The following is a 15,083-nucleotide window of genomic DNA, read 5'->3' as shown; positions in this document are numbered from 1 at the left end:
TTCTTATTTTGTGAACAGCCAATTCTGGTTGTCTCCCAGTTCCCCACTGCTGTATTTTTTTTTATCAATTTGTAAGCGCTCTCCATAGTGTAGTGGGTATAAATGTGCTCAATCATATTTTGGTATAAGAAATATCACCTTACTTTATTCTTTCTAAATAAAATTAAATCTGGCCCTGAGTCCTCCTCACTCTTCCTGTTAGATGGCAAGTCCACTATCAGACATTAAAAGAGCTTCGTTTCTACTTCTTCATGGTATCACCTAAGAATACCAAGCTCACTGGAAGTCAGAAAACCAGGAAATGGCCTGGTCTACAGCTCATGATGATTACCACTGTTGCTTCTTCAGTTGCATGATGTCACTGCTGTTCTAGGTGTAATTAAAAATGCTCTCCTGATGGTCCCATTCCACTGACTCCAGAGATGCTTGCAATGTTCTCAAAACTACAGTGCTATGTCTAGCTTCCATGTGTGACCTGAAGCATCCTCATATTCAGGGCACTGCATGCAAGTGGGGCATGGGTCTCAGATACTATGCAGAAACTCCTAAACTACTTATCTCTCTTATTTGTTTGTGGTTAAATTTTATTTAACATTCTTACACTCTTTTTTCCCTTTATTTTTTGTGGCCATGCCACGCAGCTTGTGGGATCTTAGTTCCCTGACCAGGGATTGAACCCGGGCCCTCAGCAGTGGAAGCACGGAGTCCTAGCCACTAGACCGCCAGGGAATTACCATCATTCTTATACTCTTAATGTTGTAATATTTGCATTTTCACTTTTTCCCATAATTAGGCAAGCCATGGATTGATGATGATGATTAGGTCTTTTTAAATAACAAAAAGTTCAGGTTTTAATTTTCTTTTATATAACTATTTTATTAGAAATGTTTAACAGAATGGATGTTCAATTTCATCAAATGCCTTTTCAGCATCTATGGAGTTATAATAAATGGTTCCAAGGAGAAAAATCAGTAGTGATTACATTAATAGATTTCCTGATATTAAACTAAATATTAAGCCCTTAATAAACGCTGCTTCATCACAGAATGTTCTTTTACTATGATACTGTTTGCTACCATTTTACTTAAAGTATAGGCATTAATATTCGTGAGACTGATGTGCAATCTTCACTTTTTGAATTATTTTTGTTGGGTCTTGATTTCACAGCTCATTTCATTAAAAGGCTACATACAAGCTGTTCTTTTTCCATGCATATCCATCCATGACCCCTGAGAGACACTACTGAGCTGTTTAAACAAAGTACCTATACCTTAGTTTTGTTTGTTACTCCTCATTGCAAATTGCTCTGCCCACTGTGAATTTTTTCTTCAAAGTTCAGATGAAAAATTAGTGCCTGATCCTGTAATCCAGGAGTTAGTAAATTATGGCCTGCCGGCAGGCCATATATTTTTATAAATAAAGTTTCCTTGGAATACAGACACACTCATTTGTTAAAGCATTGTCTATAATGGCATTGCTGAGTAATTTGAACAGAGACACAGGGCCCACAAGGCCTAAAATGTTACCATCTACTCCTTTACAGAAAAACGTTGCCAACCTGTCTAATCCTTGATTCCTTTAAGGCACACACCAACTTTTTAATCTTTTCATGCCAGAGAAAGAGTGCAAAAAGACACCCTCTTTATTCTTTTTCTGAAGTCCAGCTCAATGGAAAGAATGTCTTTAGGTGAAAACCTAAATCTTGGACCAGGCAGGCAGCCTTGGTCTCATCTCAGGTGAGGTTTCCTCAGAGTGGAAGAGGTAGTGTCTCTTTTGAGGTCCCCTTCCACCCCCCAAGAAGTTCAAGATAATAATTGGGGAAGAAACTGTTCAATTCTTTGACTAAAGCAAACTAAAATATATCCTGCATTTCTACAAGTTAAATACCATTAGTGGATAATTGAGCTGGTTGTAATATTTATAAGTTAAATACAGTATGGCTCCTTACTTCTGAAAGCAAACTCTCCAGAGACATAGGATCCATCTTGCTGTAGACATTCCATAGATTCAAACTCACATCCTGCAACTGCAACACAAGGGGAAAAACATTGAAATAACTGAGTCAGTATCATTAGGATGATCAGAATTATTTCCTGACATTTAGAAATGACTATCTTGGTGAAAACTCAGTGATTAGAATAATAAATAAAAATTTTATATTATATTAGAACCTATACATATTAATAAATGTGTCCCATTCAAGGAAACTATCTGTTCAGAGACTTTGGTATATCTTTTGAATATCTTCAATGATGGGCATATATATATTTATATACATACACATACAAAAATATTTTGTCTTTGTTTAGAATAAAATTTTAATTAAAATACAACATTCCTATAGTTTTAAAAAATCAAATACTAGTCCTAAAGGCTTGTAATAAAAACATTTTAATCCCTACTCCAACCGTTCACAAACCTCTGCTAGTCTTAATCCTCAGAGGCAACCACTTTGAAGTCTTTTAACATTTTCTTTTTGGTAATTACCTCTATATTTTGATATAAGCTTCTATCACTATTTCTTGATTTATCAATTTAGAAATTAAATACTGACTTATGGCAAAGATGTAGCTCTGCTATGCCTATCCCCATTCCCATATGTTTTCTCACATATACACCTTAACATTATCTAATATCATAATATGACTTTTTTGGTTATACCAGTAGTTATTGTTTATAATATTAAGGAGATATATATATATATATATAAAATTCACTGCAGACCAAGTGCATACCATACTCATATTTGCTTTCTTAAACAAATTGTTTTTCCAAGAGCTACCAAAAGCTTCATTCTTTTCACATGTGTAATTAAAAAAATCAATCCTAAAATTTTTTCTACCTTTCCCACTTAATTTGCTAGTATGCTTACACTAGGGTTTCTCAATAGCAACACTACTGACATTTGGGGCCAGTTATTCCTTTGTTGTGAGGGGCTGCCCTGTGCATTGCCTTGTGCAAAATCCCTGGCCTCTACCCATCCCCCCGCCCCGGTCCAGGCAAATCAAAAGCATGTCCAAATATTGCCAAGTGACTTGGGGGAAGGGGGAGGAAGGGACAGCAAAATCACCCCAATTGAGAACCACTGGCTTAAAGATATCAGATAATCTATCATTTCTTTTTCTTCTTGCTTCATTCTGGTATGCCTGTTATGTAAGCTTGCTGTGCAACTGGAACTTCCACTGAGACTTCTCTTTGCTATCATCCTGGTGCTCTCACGTGATGGATCTGATTCCATGGCTTAATTTGTCTCCTGTTCCTTGGTTAACTTGTTTGCTAGAGAACATCCTCCAACAGCTTTCTAAGAAAAGATTAATGGGAGAAAATTTTAGTTTTAAAATGTCTTTATTCTGTCCTTACGACTAACTTGGCAATCACTGATGCTCTTTCCATTCTTCTGTGTTCTTTCGTCTCTGTGCTTCATCTTGGATAGTTTCTACTGCTATGACTTCAAATTCACTAATCTTTTCTTTGGCAGAGTCTAATTTAATGTTACTGCCATCCAGTGTATTTTTTCATCTTAGATATTGCAATTTTCGATTCTAGAAGTTCAATCTGAGTCTTTTTTATATTTTGTTTCTGTTAACACGTTCAGTCTTTCCTCTAGCTTCTTGAACATATGGAACAGTGAGAATAACTTTTAATGTCCTTGTCTGCTAATTCTAACATTTCTGTCATTTATAGGTCAATTTTGATGGACTGATTACCTTATTATCAGTCATGTATTCCCACTTTGTAAACTGATAATCTTTGGATGCCAGACACTGTGAATTTTACCTTGTTGGGTGCTAGATATTTTTGTATTCCTATAAATATTCTTGTGATTTGTTCTGGAATGCAGTTACTTGGAAACAGTTTGATCCTTTCCGTTCTTGCTTTTATAAATTGTTAGGAGCGTCCAGAGCAGTGCTCAGACAAGGGCTGATTATTCCCCACAGGAGACAAAACCCTCCTGAGGACTCTATCCAATGGCCCCTGTGAATTATGCATTTTTCGAGTCAAACTGGTGGGAACAGGTACTATTCCCAGCTCTGAGCATGCCTCGGGCACTGTTCTGGAATACTTGCAGATATTTTTTTCTTCCTCCACTTTCAGTAGTTACATCACACATGAACACATAGATCAATAGTCTGTTGAATACTTGGGATGTGGGGGTGGGGAGAAAGAGGAATCTTGGCAGATCTTGGGAGTTGTGTTTTGGAGCAAATATTTCCTCTTTAGTACTCTAGCCGTCTTGGTCTCACCAGACTCTCAGCTGCATCTACTCAGCTCAGTAAGTGCACTGGGATCTACCTGGGTACCCCCTTCCTGTGCCATGGCCTGGAAATTTTCTCAAAGTTCAGTTGACCCTTGAATAAGGGGGTTTGGGGAACTGACCCTCTGTGCAGTCAAAAATCCCCGTATAACTTATAGTCAGCCCTCTGTAAATGCAATTCTGCATCCATGGATTCAACCAACTGTGGATCGTGTAGTATTATAGTATTTACTACTGAAAAAAATCTGCATATAAGTGGACCTATGCAGTTCAAACTCCTGTTGTTTAAGGGTCAACTGTAGTAAGCTAGGACATTCATGGGGCTCACCTTATTTCTCTCTCAAGGGAATCACTATTCCTCATTGCCTGACGTCTAGTGTCTTGAAAATCACTGCCTCACATGTTTTGTTTAATGTTTGTTTGTTTTGGTTGGGGAAGGAGAGAAATCAAGTTTTTGTTGTCTTATCGCATGACTTATTCTTTCTGCTTTTTATATTCTTTAGTCCTCAGTGTTCAAAAAAGGCATAGATAGGGCTTCCCTGGTGGCGCAGTGGTTGAGAGTCCGCCTGCCAATACAGGCGGCACGGGTTCGTGCCCTGGTCCAGGAGGATCCCACATGCCGCGGAGCGGCTGGGCCCGTGAGCCATGGCCGCTGAGCCTGCAAGTCCCGAGCCTGTGCTCCGCAATGGGAGAGGCCACAACAGTGAGAGGCCCGCGTACCGCAAAAAAAAAAAAAAAAAAAAAAAAGGCATAGATAGATTTAAGGTTTTTCTACTCTCATTGATGCTTGCTAAAAGCTTTTATTTCTCTTTATCACTGGAAATGTTTACTCTTTTTTTAATTCCCTCCATTCTGATATCTCTGCTCTATTTTTCTAGAACTACTTAATGGCTATCAAACCTCGTGGATAAGTTCTCTATGACTTTTAAGTTTTTTCTCATATTTTCTACCTATTTCTAAACCTTTATATTTTGAGATTTTCAGAACTTTACCTCCCAACTTCTCTGTTAATTTTATCAATTATCATTTTCCAGAGCTCATATTTTCCTTATATTCATTTATCACAAAATAAAACTTATTCTAGTAAGTCACCAAATCTTACATTTCTCTGGGCATCCTAAGGAGAGTTTTGTATCTTAACTTTTCCTCTATATCATAAATCATCTTTGGTCTTAATCAATCAGAGTTTTAAAAAAATCTTGATCTTTTTCTTTCGAGTTACAGGTATTTAATAAAATGTGTGGTGAGCTTTCACTGCCTGTTTATATTTTCAAATGAAAAGGCTGATTGGAAGCTTTCTGCTCTCAGCAGAGCTTGTCAACTACCTGGAAGTTTTATAGGGAGAGTAGACAGGCAGGAGGCAGTTATTATAGGATCTCTACTCCCTCATATTCTAAGTGTGAAAGTACAGATAGAGAGCTTTACTCTCAGCCATCAAAAGCTACACTACCTAATGAGTTCCCTTTGTTTTGTTTTTCAGTTTCTATAGAGAAACCCCACCCATCCACTCACCTTGTTCCGTGTTTTTCCTAGTGTGGAGGTGGCAGTTGGTAAATGTCTGGTTGTTTATCACGTGGGAGGTGGGGAGGACGACACAGACTACTACATAACCTTCAATTAATTCATTTAAAAAAAATTTATTTATTTATCTGTTGGTGTGCCAGGTCTTAGTTGCAGCATGCATGTGGGATCTAGTTCCCTGACCAGGGATCGAACCCAGGCCCCCTGCATTGGGAATGCATAGTCTTATCCACTGCACCACCAGGGAAGTCCCTAATTCATTTTTTTTAAAAATTATTTTTTGTTTATTTATTTTGGGCTGCTTTGGGTCTTCACTGCTGTGCACGGGCTTTCTCTAGTTGCGGCAAGCAGGGGGTTACTCTTTGTTGTGGTGCACGGGCTCCTCATGGAGGTGGCTTCTCTTGCTGCAGAGCACGGGTTCTAGGCGTGTGGGCTCTAGAGTACAGGCTTGGTAGTTGTGGTGCATGGGCTTAGTTGCCCTGCGGCATGTGGGATCTTCCTGGACCAGGGATTGAACCCATGTCCCCTGCATTGGCAGGCAGATTCTTAACCACTGCACTACCAGGGAAGCCCCCTAATTCATTTTTGTTATCACCGATTTCCATTCTCTATCCTCCATTTTATTACCTTCTTCCTCACTGATTTAACCTATTTGGCTCCTTCCTCTGTACTGTGGAACAGGTTTACAGGTGTGTCAACTGATTAGATTTTTGAGGTACTGAATTTGATTTCTATTTTTTAAATTTATTTATTTATATTGAATAGTTGATGTGCAAAATCATGTAAGTTACAAGTGTACAATATAGTGATTCACAATTTTTAAAGCTTATACTGTGTTTATAGCTATTATAAAATATTGGCTATATTCCCTGTGCTGTACAATATATCCTTGTAGCTTACTTTATACATAATAGTTTGTACCTCTTATTCCCCTACCCCTAATATTGCCCCTCTCCACTTCCCTCTCCCCACTGGTAACAACTAGTTAGTTCTTCATATGTGTGAGTCTACTTCTTTTTCATTTTATTCACTAGTTTGTTGTATTTTTAAGATTCCACATAAAATGATATCATGTTTGTCTTTCTCTGACTTATTTCACTTAGCATAATACCATCCAAATCCATCCAAGTTGTTGCAAATGGCAAGTTTTCATTCTTTTTTTTTATGGCTGAGCAGTATTCCATTGTATATATATATACACCATATCTTCTTTATCCATTCATCTACTGATGGACACTTAGGTTGCTTCCATATATTGGCAACTGTAAATAATGCTGCTGTGAACACTGGGGTGCATGTACCTTTTTGAGTTAGAGTTTGGGGTTTTTTTTTCTGAATGTATACCAAGGAGTGGAATTGCTGGGATATAAGATAGTTATATTTTTAGTTTTTTGAGGAACCTCCATACTGTTTTCCACAGTGGCTCTACCAATTTACATTTCCACCAATGGTGTATGATGGGTTCCCTTTTCTCCACATCCTCACCAACATTTATTTGTGTTCTTTTCGATGACAGTCATTCTGACAAACGTGAGGTGATATCTCATTGTGGTTTTGAGTTGCATTTCCCTGATGATAGCAATGTTGAGCATCTTTTCACATGCCTGTTGGCCATCTGTATGTCTTCTTTGGAGAAATGTCTGTTTAGGACTTCTGACCATTTTTTGATTGGGTTGTTTGTTTTTTTGATGTGGAGTTGTATGAGCTTTATATATATTCTGGATATTAATTCTTATCAGTTGTATCATTTGCAAATATCTTCTCCCATTCAGTAGGTTGTCTTCATTTTGTTGATGGTTTCCTTTGCTGTGCAAAAGCTTTTAAGTTTAATTATGTCTGACTTGTTTATTTTTAATTTATTTTATTTGCATTAGGAGGCAGATCCAAAAAACTACTGCTACAATTTATGTCAGAGTGTTCTGCCTAGGTTTTCCTCTAGGGGTTTTATGGTTTCCAGCCTTACACTTAGGTCTTTAATCCACTTTGAGTTTATTTTTGTATATGGTGTTAGACAATGTTCGAATTTCATTCTTTTACATGTAGCTGTCTAGTTTCCCCAGCACCACTTATTGGAGACTGTCTTCTCTCCATTGTATATTCTTGCCTCTTTTGTTTTAGATTAATTGACCATAAGTGCATGGGTTTATTGCTGGGCTCTCTATTCTGTTCCATGGATCTATGTGTCTGTGTGCCAGTAACATACTGCTGTTATTACTGCAGCTTTGTAGTATAGTCTGAAGTCAGGGACTGTTCTTCTTTCTCAAGACTGTTTTGGCTCTTTGGGGTCTTTTGTGTTTCCATACAAAATTTAAAATTATTTGCTCTAGTTCCATGAAAAATGCCATTGGCATTTTGATAGGGATTGAACCGAATCTGTAGATTGCCTCAGGTAGTATGGTCATTTTAACAATATTACTTCTTCCAATCCAAGACCATGGTATATATCTCTCCATTTGTGTCATCTTTAATTTCTTTCATCAGTGTCGTACAGCTTTAGGTCTTTTACCTCTTTAGGTAGATTTATTCCTAGGTATTTTATTCTTTTTGATGCAATGGTAGATGGGATTGTTTCCTTATTTTCTCTTTGTGATAGTTCATTATTAGTGTACAGAAATGCAACACAGGGAGATCAGCTAGGTGGTTTGTGACCACCTAGAGGGGTGGGATAGGGAGGGTGGGAGGGAGGGAGATGCAAGAGGAAGAGATATGGGAACATATGTATATGTATAACTGATTCACTTTGTTGTAGAGCAGAAACTAACACACCATTGTAAAGCAATTATACTCCAATAAAGATGTTAAAAAAATGCAACAGATTTCTGTATATTAATTTTGTAACCTGTAACTTCATCAGATTCATTGATGAGCTCTAGCAGTTTTCTGGTAGTGTCTTTTAGGATTTTCTATGTATAGTATTATGTCATCCGCAAACAGTGAAAGCTTTACTTCTTCCTTTCCAATTTGGATTCCTTTTTTGTCATAAATGGCCTTTATTATGTTGAGGTATGCTCCCTCTATGCCCACTTTTTGGAGGGTTTTTAATCATAAATGGGTATTGAATTTTGCCTTTTCTGCATCTGTTGAGATGATCATATGGTTTTTAGTCTTCAATTTGTTAATGTGATGTATCACACTGATTGATCTGCAGATACCGAAAATTTCCATTGATAGATCCCACTTGATTATGATGTAGGATCCTTTTAATGTGCTGTTGGATTCAGCTGATGATTCTGTTGACGATTTTTGCATCTATGTTCATCAGTGATACTGGCCTGTTATTTTCTTTTTTTATGATATCTTAGTCTGGTTTTGGTATCAGGTGATGTTGGCCTCACAGAATGATTTTGGAAGTGTTTCTTCTCTGCAATTTTCTGGAATAGTTTCAGAAGGACAGGTGTTAATTCTTCTCTAAATGTTTGGTAGAACTCACCTGTAATGCCATCTGGTCCTGGACTATTGTTTTCTGGGAGTGTTTTTGTTTTGTTTTTTTTGTTTTTGATTCAATTTTAGTACTGGTAATTGGTCTGTTCATATTTTTTATTTCTTCCTGGTTCAGTCTTGGGAGATTGTACCTTTTTAAGAATTGGTCCATTTCTTCTAGTTTGTCCATTTTATTGATGTATAGTTGCTAGTAGTGTTCTCTTATGATCCTTTGTATTCCTGTGGTGTTGGCTGTAACTTATCCTTTTTCATTTCCGATATTATTGATTTGGGTCCTCTCCCTTTTTTCTTGATGAGTCTGGCTAAAGACTCATCAATTTTATCTTTTCAGAGAACCAGCTTTTAGTTTCATCTATCTTTTCTATTTTTAAAAAAATCTCTATTTCATTTATTTCTGCCATCTTTATGACTATTTTCCTTCCACTAACTTTGGGTTTTGTTTGTTCTTCTTTCTCTAGCTCCTTTAGGTGTAAGGTTAGGTTGTTTGAGATTTTTCTTGTTTCCTGAGGTAAGCTCGTATTGCTACAGACTTCCCCCATAGAACTGCTTTTGCTGTGTCCCATAGGTTTTGGATCATCATGTTTTCATTTTCATTTGTCTCTAGGCAATTTTTTATTTCCTTTTTGATTTCTTCAGTGATCCATTCGTTGTTTAGTAGCATATTGTTAACCCTCCATGTGTTTTGTGGTTTTTGCAGTTTTTTTCCTTGTAGTTGGTTTCTAGTCAGTGTTGTGGTTGGAAAAGATGCTTGATATGATTTCAATTTTCTTAAATTTACCAAGGCTTGTTTTGTGGCCTAGTATGTGACCTATCCTGGAGAATGTTCCATGGGCACTTGAAAAGAATGTGTATTCTGCTGCTTTTGGATGGAATGCTCTATATCAGTTAAGTCTATTTGTTCTAATGTGTCATTTAAGGCTAGTGCTTCCTTACTGATTTTTTGTTTGATCTGTCCATTGACGTAAGCATGGTGTTAAAGTCCTCTATTATTATTGTGTTACGGTTGATTTCTCCCTTCATGTCCATTAATATTTGCTTTATGTATTTAGGTGCTCCTATGTTGGGTGCGTATATATTTATAATTGTTACATATCTTCTCCTTGGATTGATTCCTTGATTATTATGTAGTTTCCTTCTTCGTCTCTTATAACAGCCTTTATTTTAGGGTCTATTTTGTCTGATATAAGTATTGCTACCCTGGCTTTCTGTTAATTTCCATTTGCATGGAATACCTTTATCCATCCCCTCACTTTCAGTCTGTGTGTGTCTTTAGACCTGAAGTGAAGCCTCTTGTAGGTAGCATATACAAAGGTCTTGTTTTTGTATCCATTCAGCTACTCTGTGTCTTCTGATTGGAGCAGTCAGTCCATTTACATTTAAGGTAATTATTGATATGTATGTTCTTATTGCCATTTTGTTAATTGTTTTGGGGTTGTAGGTCTTTTTTCCCCTTTTTCTTCTTTTGTTCTCTTGTGACTTGGTGACTATCTTTAGTGTTATGTTTGGATTTTTCTTTTTTGTGTATATCTATTACAGACTTTTGGTTTGTGGTTACCATGAGGTTTTTATATAGCAATCTATATACATACTTGATTGTTTAAAGTTGTTGATCTCTTAATTTTAAATGCATTTTAACAATCCCACAGTTTGTACTCTCCTCCCCTCACTATGACTGTTTTTGATATCTGTTGGGAAAATTAAAGTAGTCTTGTTCAGGCTTCAGATGCAGAAGCAGGCCGCTGACTGACCCGTGACCCACCCTGGACTGCACACTTGCTTGCACATCTAATAATGCTGCTCGCAAGGGAAGCAGCACTCACAATAAGAAAGGGAGTGGCTCTTGGAATTTCTTGAGCCCCAGGGACCTGGCCAGTCCCCTGGGGTCTAGAAACCTTGTGACCCACATGGTGAAACAAACAGCATTGCTAAAGTAAATCCAGAGCTGCATTTTGGCATGCAAACTGATACCAGTTTGTGGCCTGGAATTACAAATGGAAGCCCCTGGAACTCTGATCTGAAGTCTCACCCATGGGGTGGACGCACTGCCCAGGACCCTTCCCAACTGGGGATCCAGACTGCTGTTACTCAGGACTTCTCAGCTGCTGTTTGGATCTGGAAGTAGGTGTTGGCCCAATTCTGTGATGTATATATACCGTGTTATGTTTCTCTAGTATTCTTATTCCTTTCCTTCTAATGATTGTATGTTAAAATTAAACTAAATCATCTTTCATTAAAGGATTAAAGCTGTTTATTTGTGTGAAACAAGTGGTTATTTTGCCAGTGAATCCAACAAACCTTAAAACCGAAAGCAGGCTTTCGGCAAAACAACATCACATTTTACATCTAATTCTTTTGTGTATCTCATTTAAGTGCTTATTCTGTATATTTGTGGATAGTATGGATTTTACTACTTTTGTCTTTTCACCTTTCTACTAGGTTTGTGCATGGATAATTTCCTATCTTTACTGTATGTTTTCCTTTACTGATGAGCTTTTTCATTTCATAATTTTCATGTTTCTAGTTGTGGCCTTTTCTTTTTCACCTAGAGAAGTTCCTTTAACATTGGTTGTAAAGCTGGTTTGGTGGTGAACTCTTAGCTTTTGTTTGTCTATAAAGCTTTTGCTCTCACCAACAAATATGCATGAGAGCCTTACTGAGTAGTGTACTTGTGCTTGTAGGTTTTTCCCTTTTGTCACTTTAAATTTATCATGGCACTCCCTTCTGGCCTGTAGAGCTTCTGCTGAAAAATCAGCTCACAGCCTTATGGGAGTTCCCTTGTATGTTATTTGTTCCTTTTGTCTTGCCACTTTTAATATTCTCTTTAATTTTTGCCATTTTAATTATAATGTGCCTTGGTGTGTTCCTCTTTGGATTAATCCTGTATGGGACTCTGCATTTCCTGGATGTAGATAACTAACCTATTCCAGGTTTGGGAAGTTTTCAGCTATTATGTCTTCAAGTATGTTCTTAGCACCTTTCTCTCTTCTCCTTCTAAGACCCCTATAATGCAAATATTAGTGCACTTCATGTTGTCCCAGAGGTCTCTTGAACTGTCCTCATTTCATTCTTTTTTCTGTTCAGCATCAGTGATTTCCACTACTTTGTCTTCCAGCTTGCTGATTCATTCTTCTGTATCATTTAATATACTGATGATTCCTTCTAATGTACTTTTTATTTTCGTTAATGTATTCTTCATCTCTGGCTGTTCTTTATATTTTCTAACTCTTTGTTAAAAAACTTCTAATTTCTCGCTCTGTGCATCCATTCTTCACCCACATTTTTTTTTTTTAATTTATTTTTTTGGCTGTGTTGGGTCTCCATTGCCGCACACGGGCTTTCTTTAGTTGTGGCAAGTGGGGACTACTCTTCATTGCGGTGGCTTCTCTTGTTGAGGAGCACGGGCTCTAGGTGCGTGGGCTTCAGCAGTTGTGGCACACGGGCTTCAGTAGTTGTGGCTTGCGGGCTCTAGAGCACAGGCTCAGTAGTTGTGGCCCATGGGCTTAGAGGCTCTGTGGCATGTGTGATCTTCCTGGACCAGGGATCGAACCCATGTCCTCTGCATTGGCAGGAGGATTCTTAACCACTAAGCCACCAGGGAAGCACTAACCACATTCTTTGATCATCTTTTTGATCACTACCCTGCACTCTTTCTTGAGAAGATTGCCTTTTTCACTTCACTTAATTCAGCTTCTGGGGTTTTATCTAATTCCTTTGACTGGAACATGTTCCTCTGTCATCTCATTTTGCGTAAGTTGCTGTTTGTATTTTTATTTATCTGGTACATTAATTATGTTTCCCAACTTTGGAGAAGTGGTGTTCTGTAGGAGACATCCTACGCATCCCGGCAGTGCACCCCGCTCTCGTCACCAAAGCTATATGCTCTAGGGGTTCTCCCATGAGGGCTGTGTGTGTCCTTCTTTCGTAGAGGGCTACTTGGGTGATGTGGTAGGCTTTGTTGGTGCCTGGTCCAGTTGGTTGCCAGACCCTGCCTTGTGCAGAGGCTGCCGGCTGCTGGTTGGTGGGGCTGGAAAACCTCAGGGAGCCCCAGGACTAGTGCTGGCTCACTGGTAGGTAGAGTCAGGGTCCAAAAGACTCCAGGGTTGTTGCCTGCCCACTGGTGGGTGAAGCCAGGTCCTGGAGTTAGTACCAGACTACTGGCAGGCAGACCTGTGTCCTGGAGTCTGGTTTCTAGGCCTAGAGATCCCAGAGCTGGTGTCAGATCACTGGTGTGTGTGTGGGGAGGGGGGGCATGTCCTGACACAGCTGGGTTTGGGGTCCAGGGTGTCCTGAAGCTTGTATTTGGCTGCTAGTGGGCAGGGGGCTGGGGCCAAAGTGGTCTCAGGGGAGGGTCTGGCCTGCTTTGGGCAGGCTGGATTCACAGGCTGTGGGAGTCTGGTTTTCTTGCAGCTGGCGTCTGCCCCTTGGTTGGTGAGACTGGTCCAAAGGCCGCAGCAGGCTTCCTGGAGGGCAGGGCTGGGGCCCAGAGGATTCTGGGAGTGGTGCCTTCCCACGGGTAGGTGGAGCTGGGTCCTGAGCCTCTGGTGGGCAGGGCCATGTCTAGAGGCAGCTGTGGGTTCAGGAAGTCTTCAGGCAGCCTGCCTGCTGATGGGTGGGGCTGTACCCCTGCCTAGTTAGTTTGGCCTGAGGCATCCCAGCACTGGCCCCTACAGGCTACTGAAGCCAGGTCTTGGTGCTAATGAGCTAGAGGGAGGATTCCACAATGGCAACCACTAGCATCAGTGTCCACATGATAGAAGGGAGCTCCCAAGGAATGGCTGCCATCAGCATCTATGTCCCTAGGGTGAGCTGCAGTTGCCTTCTGCCTCTCTGGGAGACTCCCCAAGACCAACAGGTTAAGTCTGGCCCGGGGTCCTATCAAATTACTGCTTTCGCCCTGAGTCCCAGGGCATGTGATATTTTGTGCACGCCCTTTAAGAATGAAGTCTCTGTTTCCCCCAGTCCTGTGGGACTCCTGATATTAAGCCCTGCTGGCCTTAAAAGTCAAATACTCTGGGAGCTCATCTTCCCAGTGCAGGGCCCCCAGGCTGGGGAGCCTGATGTGGGGCTCAGAACTCTCATTGCTATGGGAGAACCTCTGCAATGTAATTATCCTCCAGTTGTGGGTCACCCACCTGGGGGAAAAGGACCTGACTATATCGCAAGTCCGCCCTTCCTACCTGTCTTGTTGTGGTTTGTTCCTTATGTCTTTAGTTGTAGAAGGTCTTTTCTGGTAGGTTGTGGTCTTTTTTCATCGATGGTTGCTCTGCAAATAATTCTGATTTTGGTGTGCTTGTGAGAGGAGGTGGGCTCAGGGTCTTTCTACTCTGCCATTTGGCCAATCTCCCTGATTTCTATTTTGAAATTCAAATCTTAATTCTACTAATGAATTCTGAGACTTATAACAATATTTCCTCATGTCATCCATCTCCCTTTTTAATTCTGCTTGCTCTACCTACCATATCTCATTTCTCTTTTTACAAACTGCATTCTTAAAGAGTACAAAGAGATATTTTTCTCAATTTTTATTTCCTGGAGAAAATATTTTTTAAAAGCATGCTGATCTATCCCTGCATCTAATATGCTATGGGTCTCTTTCTTACCTTTTGAATTTTTTCATAGGGTTTATGCCACTTTTCTGTACAAAAATCTTATATTTGTCCATAAAAAGGTGAACGAATGTTTACTCTATAGTTATTCTCATTATTCAGAGGATTATTTTAGAATCCTCCCCTTGGGGAGCTGGTTAATATAAATTTACATTACCAGGTCATACAGTTCCAGCAGCTGGAGAGTAAGAAGAAGGAAGCTGGAGGCAGGGAAAGCCCTAGCAGAGGAACTTCCCTGTTCTGCTTCCAGGAAGAAAGAG

The 15,083-nt window shown here is 39.4% G+C and overlaps 1 protein-coding gene across 3 annotated transcripts in view; it reads right to left on the bottom strand.

Moving 5' to 3' along the window:
* DNAAF9 (dynein axonemal assembly factor 9) overlaps positions 1–15,083 on the bottom strand; it is a 149,853-nt gene that overhangs the window by 97,620 nt on the left and 37,150 nt on the right. For all 3 annotated transcript variants that reach the window (XM_067012213.1, XM_067012214.1, XM_059037678.2), the window contains exon 7: positions 1,949–2,026. In XM_067012213.1, coding sequence (XP_066868314.1) covers positions 1,949–2,026 — 78 coding nt within the window. The remainder of the gene's footprint in view (positions 1–1,948; positions 2,027–15,083) is intronic.

The sequence above is a fragment of the Kogia breviceps genome, chromosome 14 (genome assembly GCF_026419965.1).
Source record: "Kogia breviceps isolate mKogBre1 chromosome 14, mKogBre1 haplotype 1, whole genome shotgun sequence".
In the NCBI taxonomy this organism is placed as follows: Eukaryota; Metazoa; Chordata; class Mammalia; order Artiodactyla; family Physeteridae; genus Kogia; species Kogia breviceps.
Note: the sequence above shows the minus strand (reverse complement) of the source record. Positions and strands in the feature narration are given on the sequence as shown.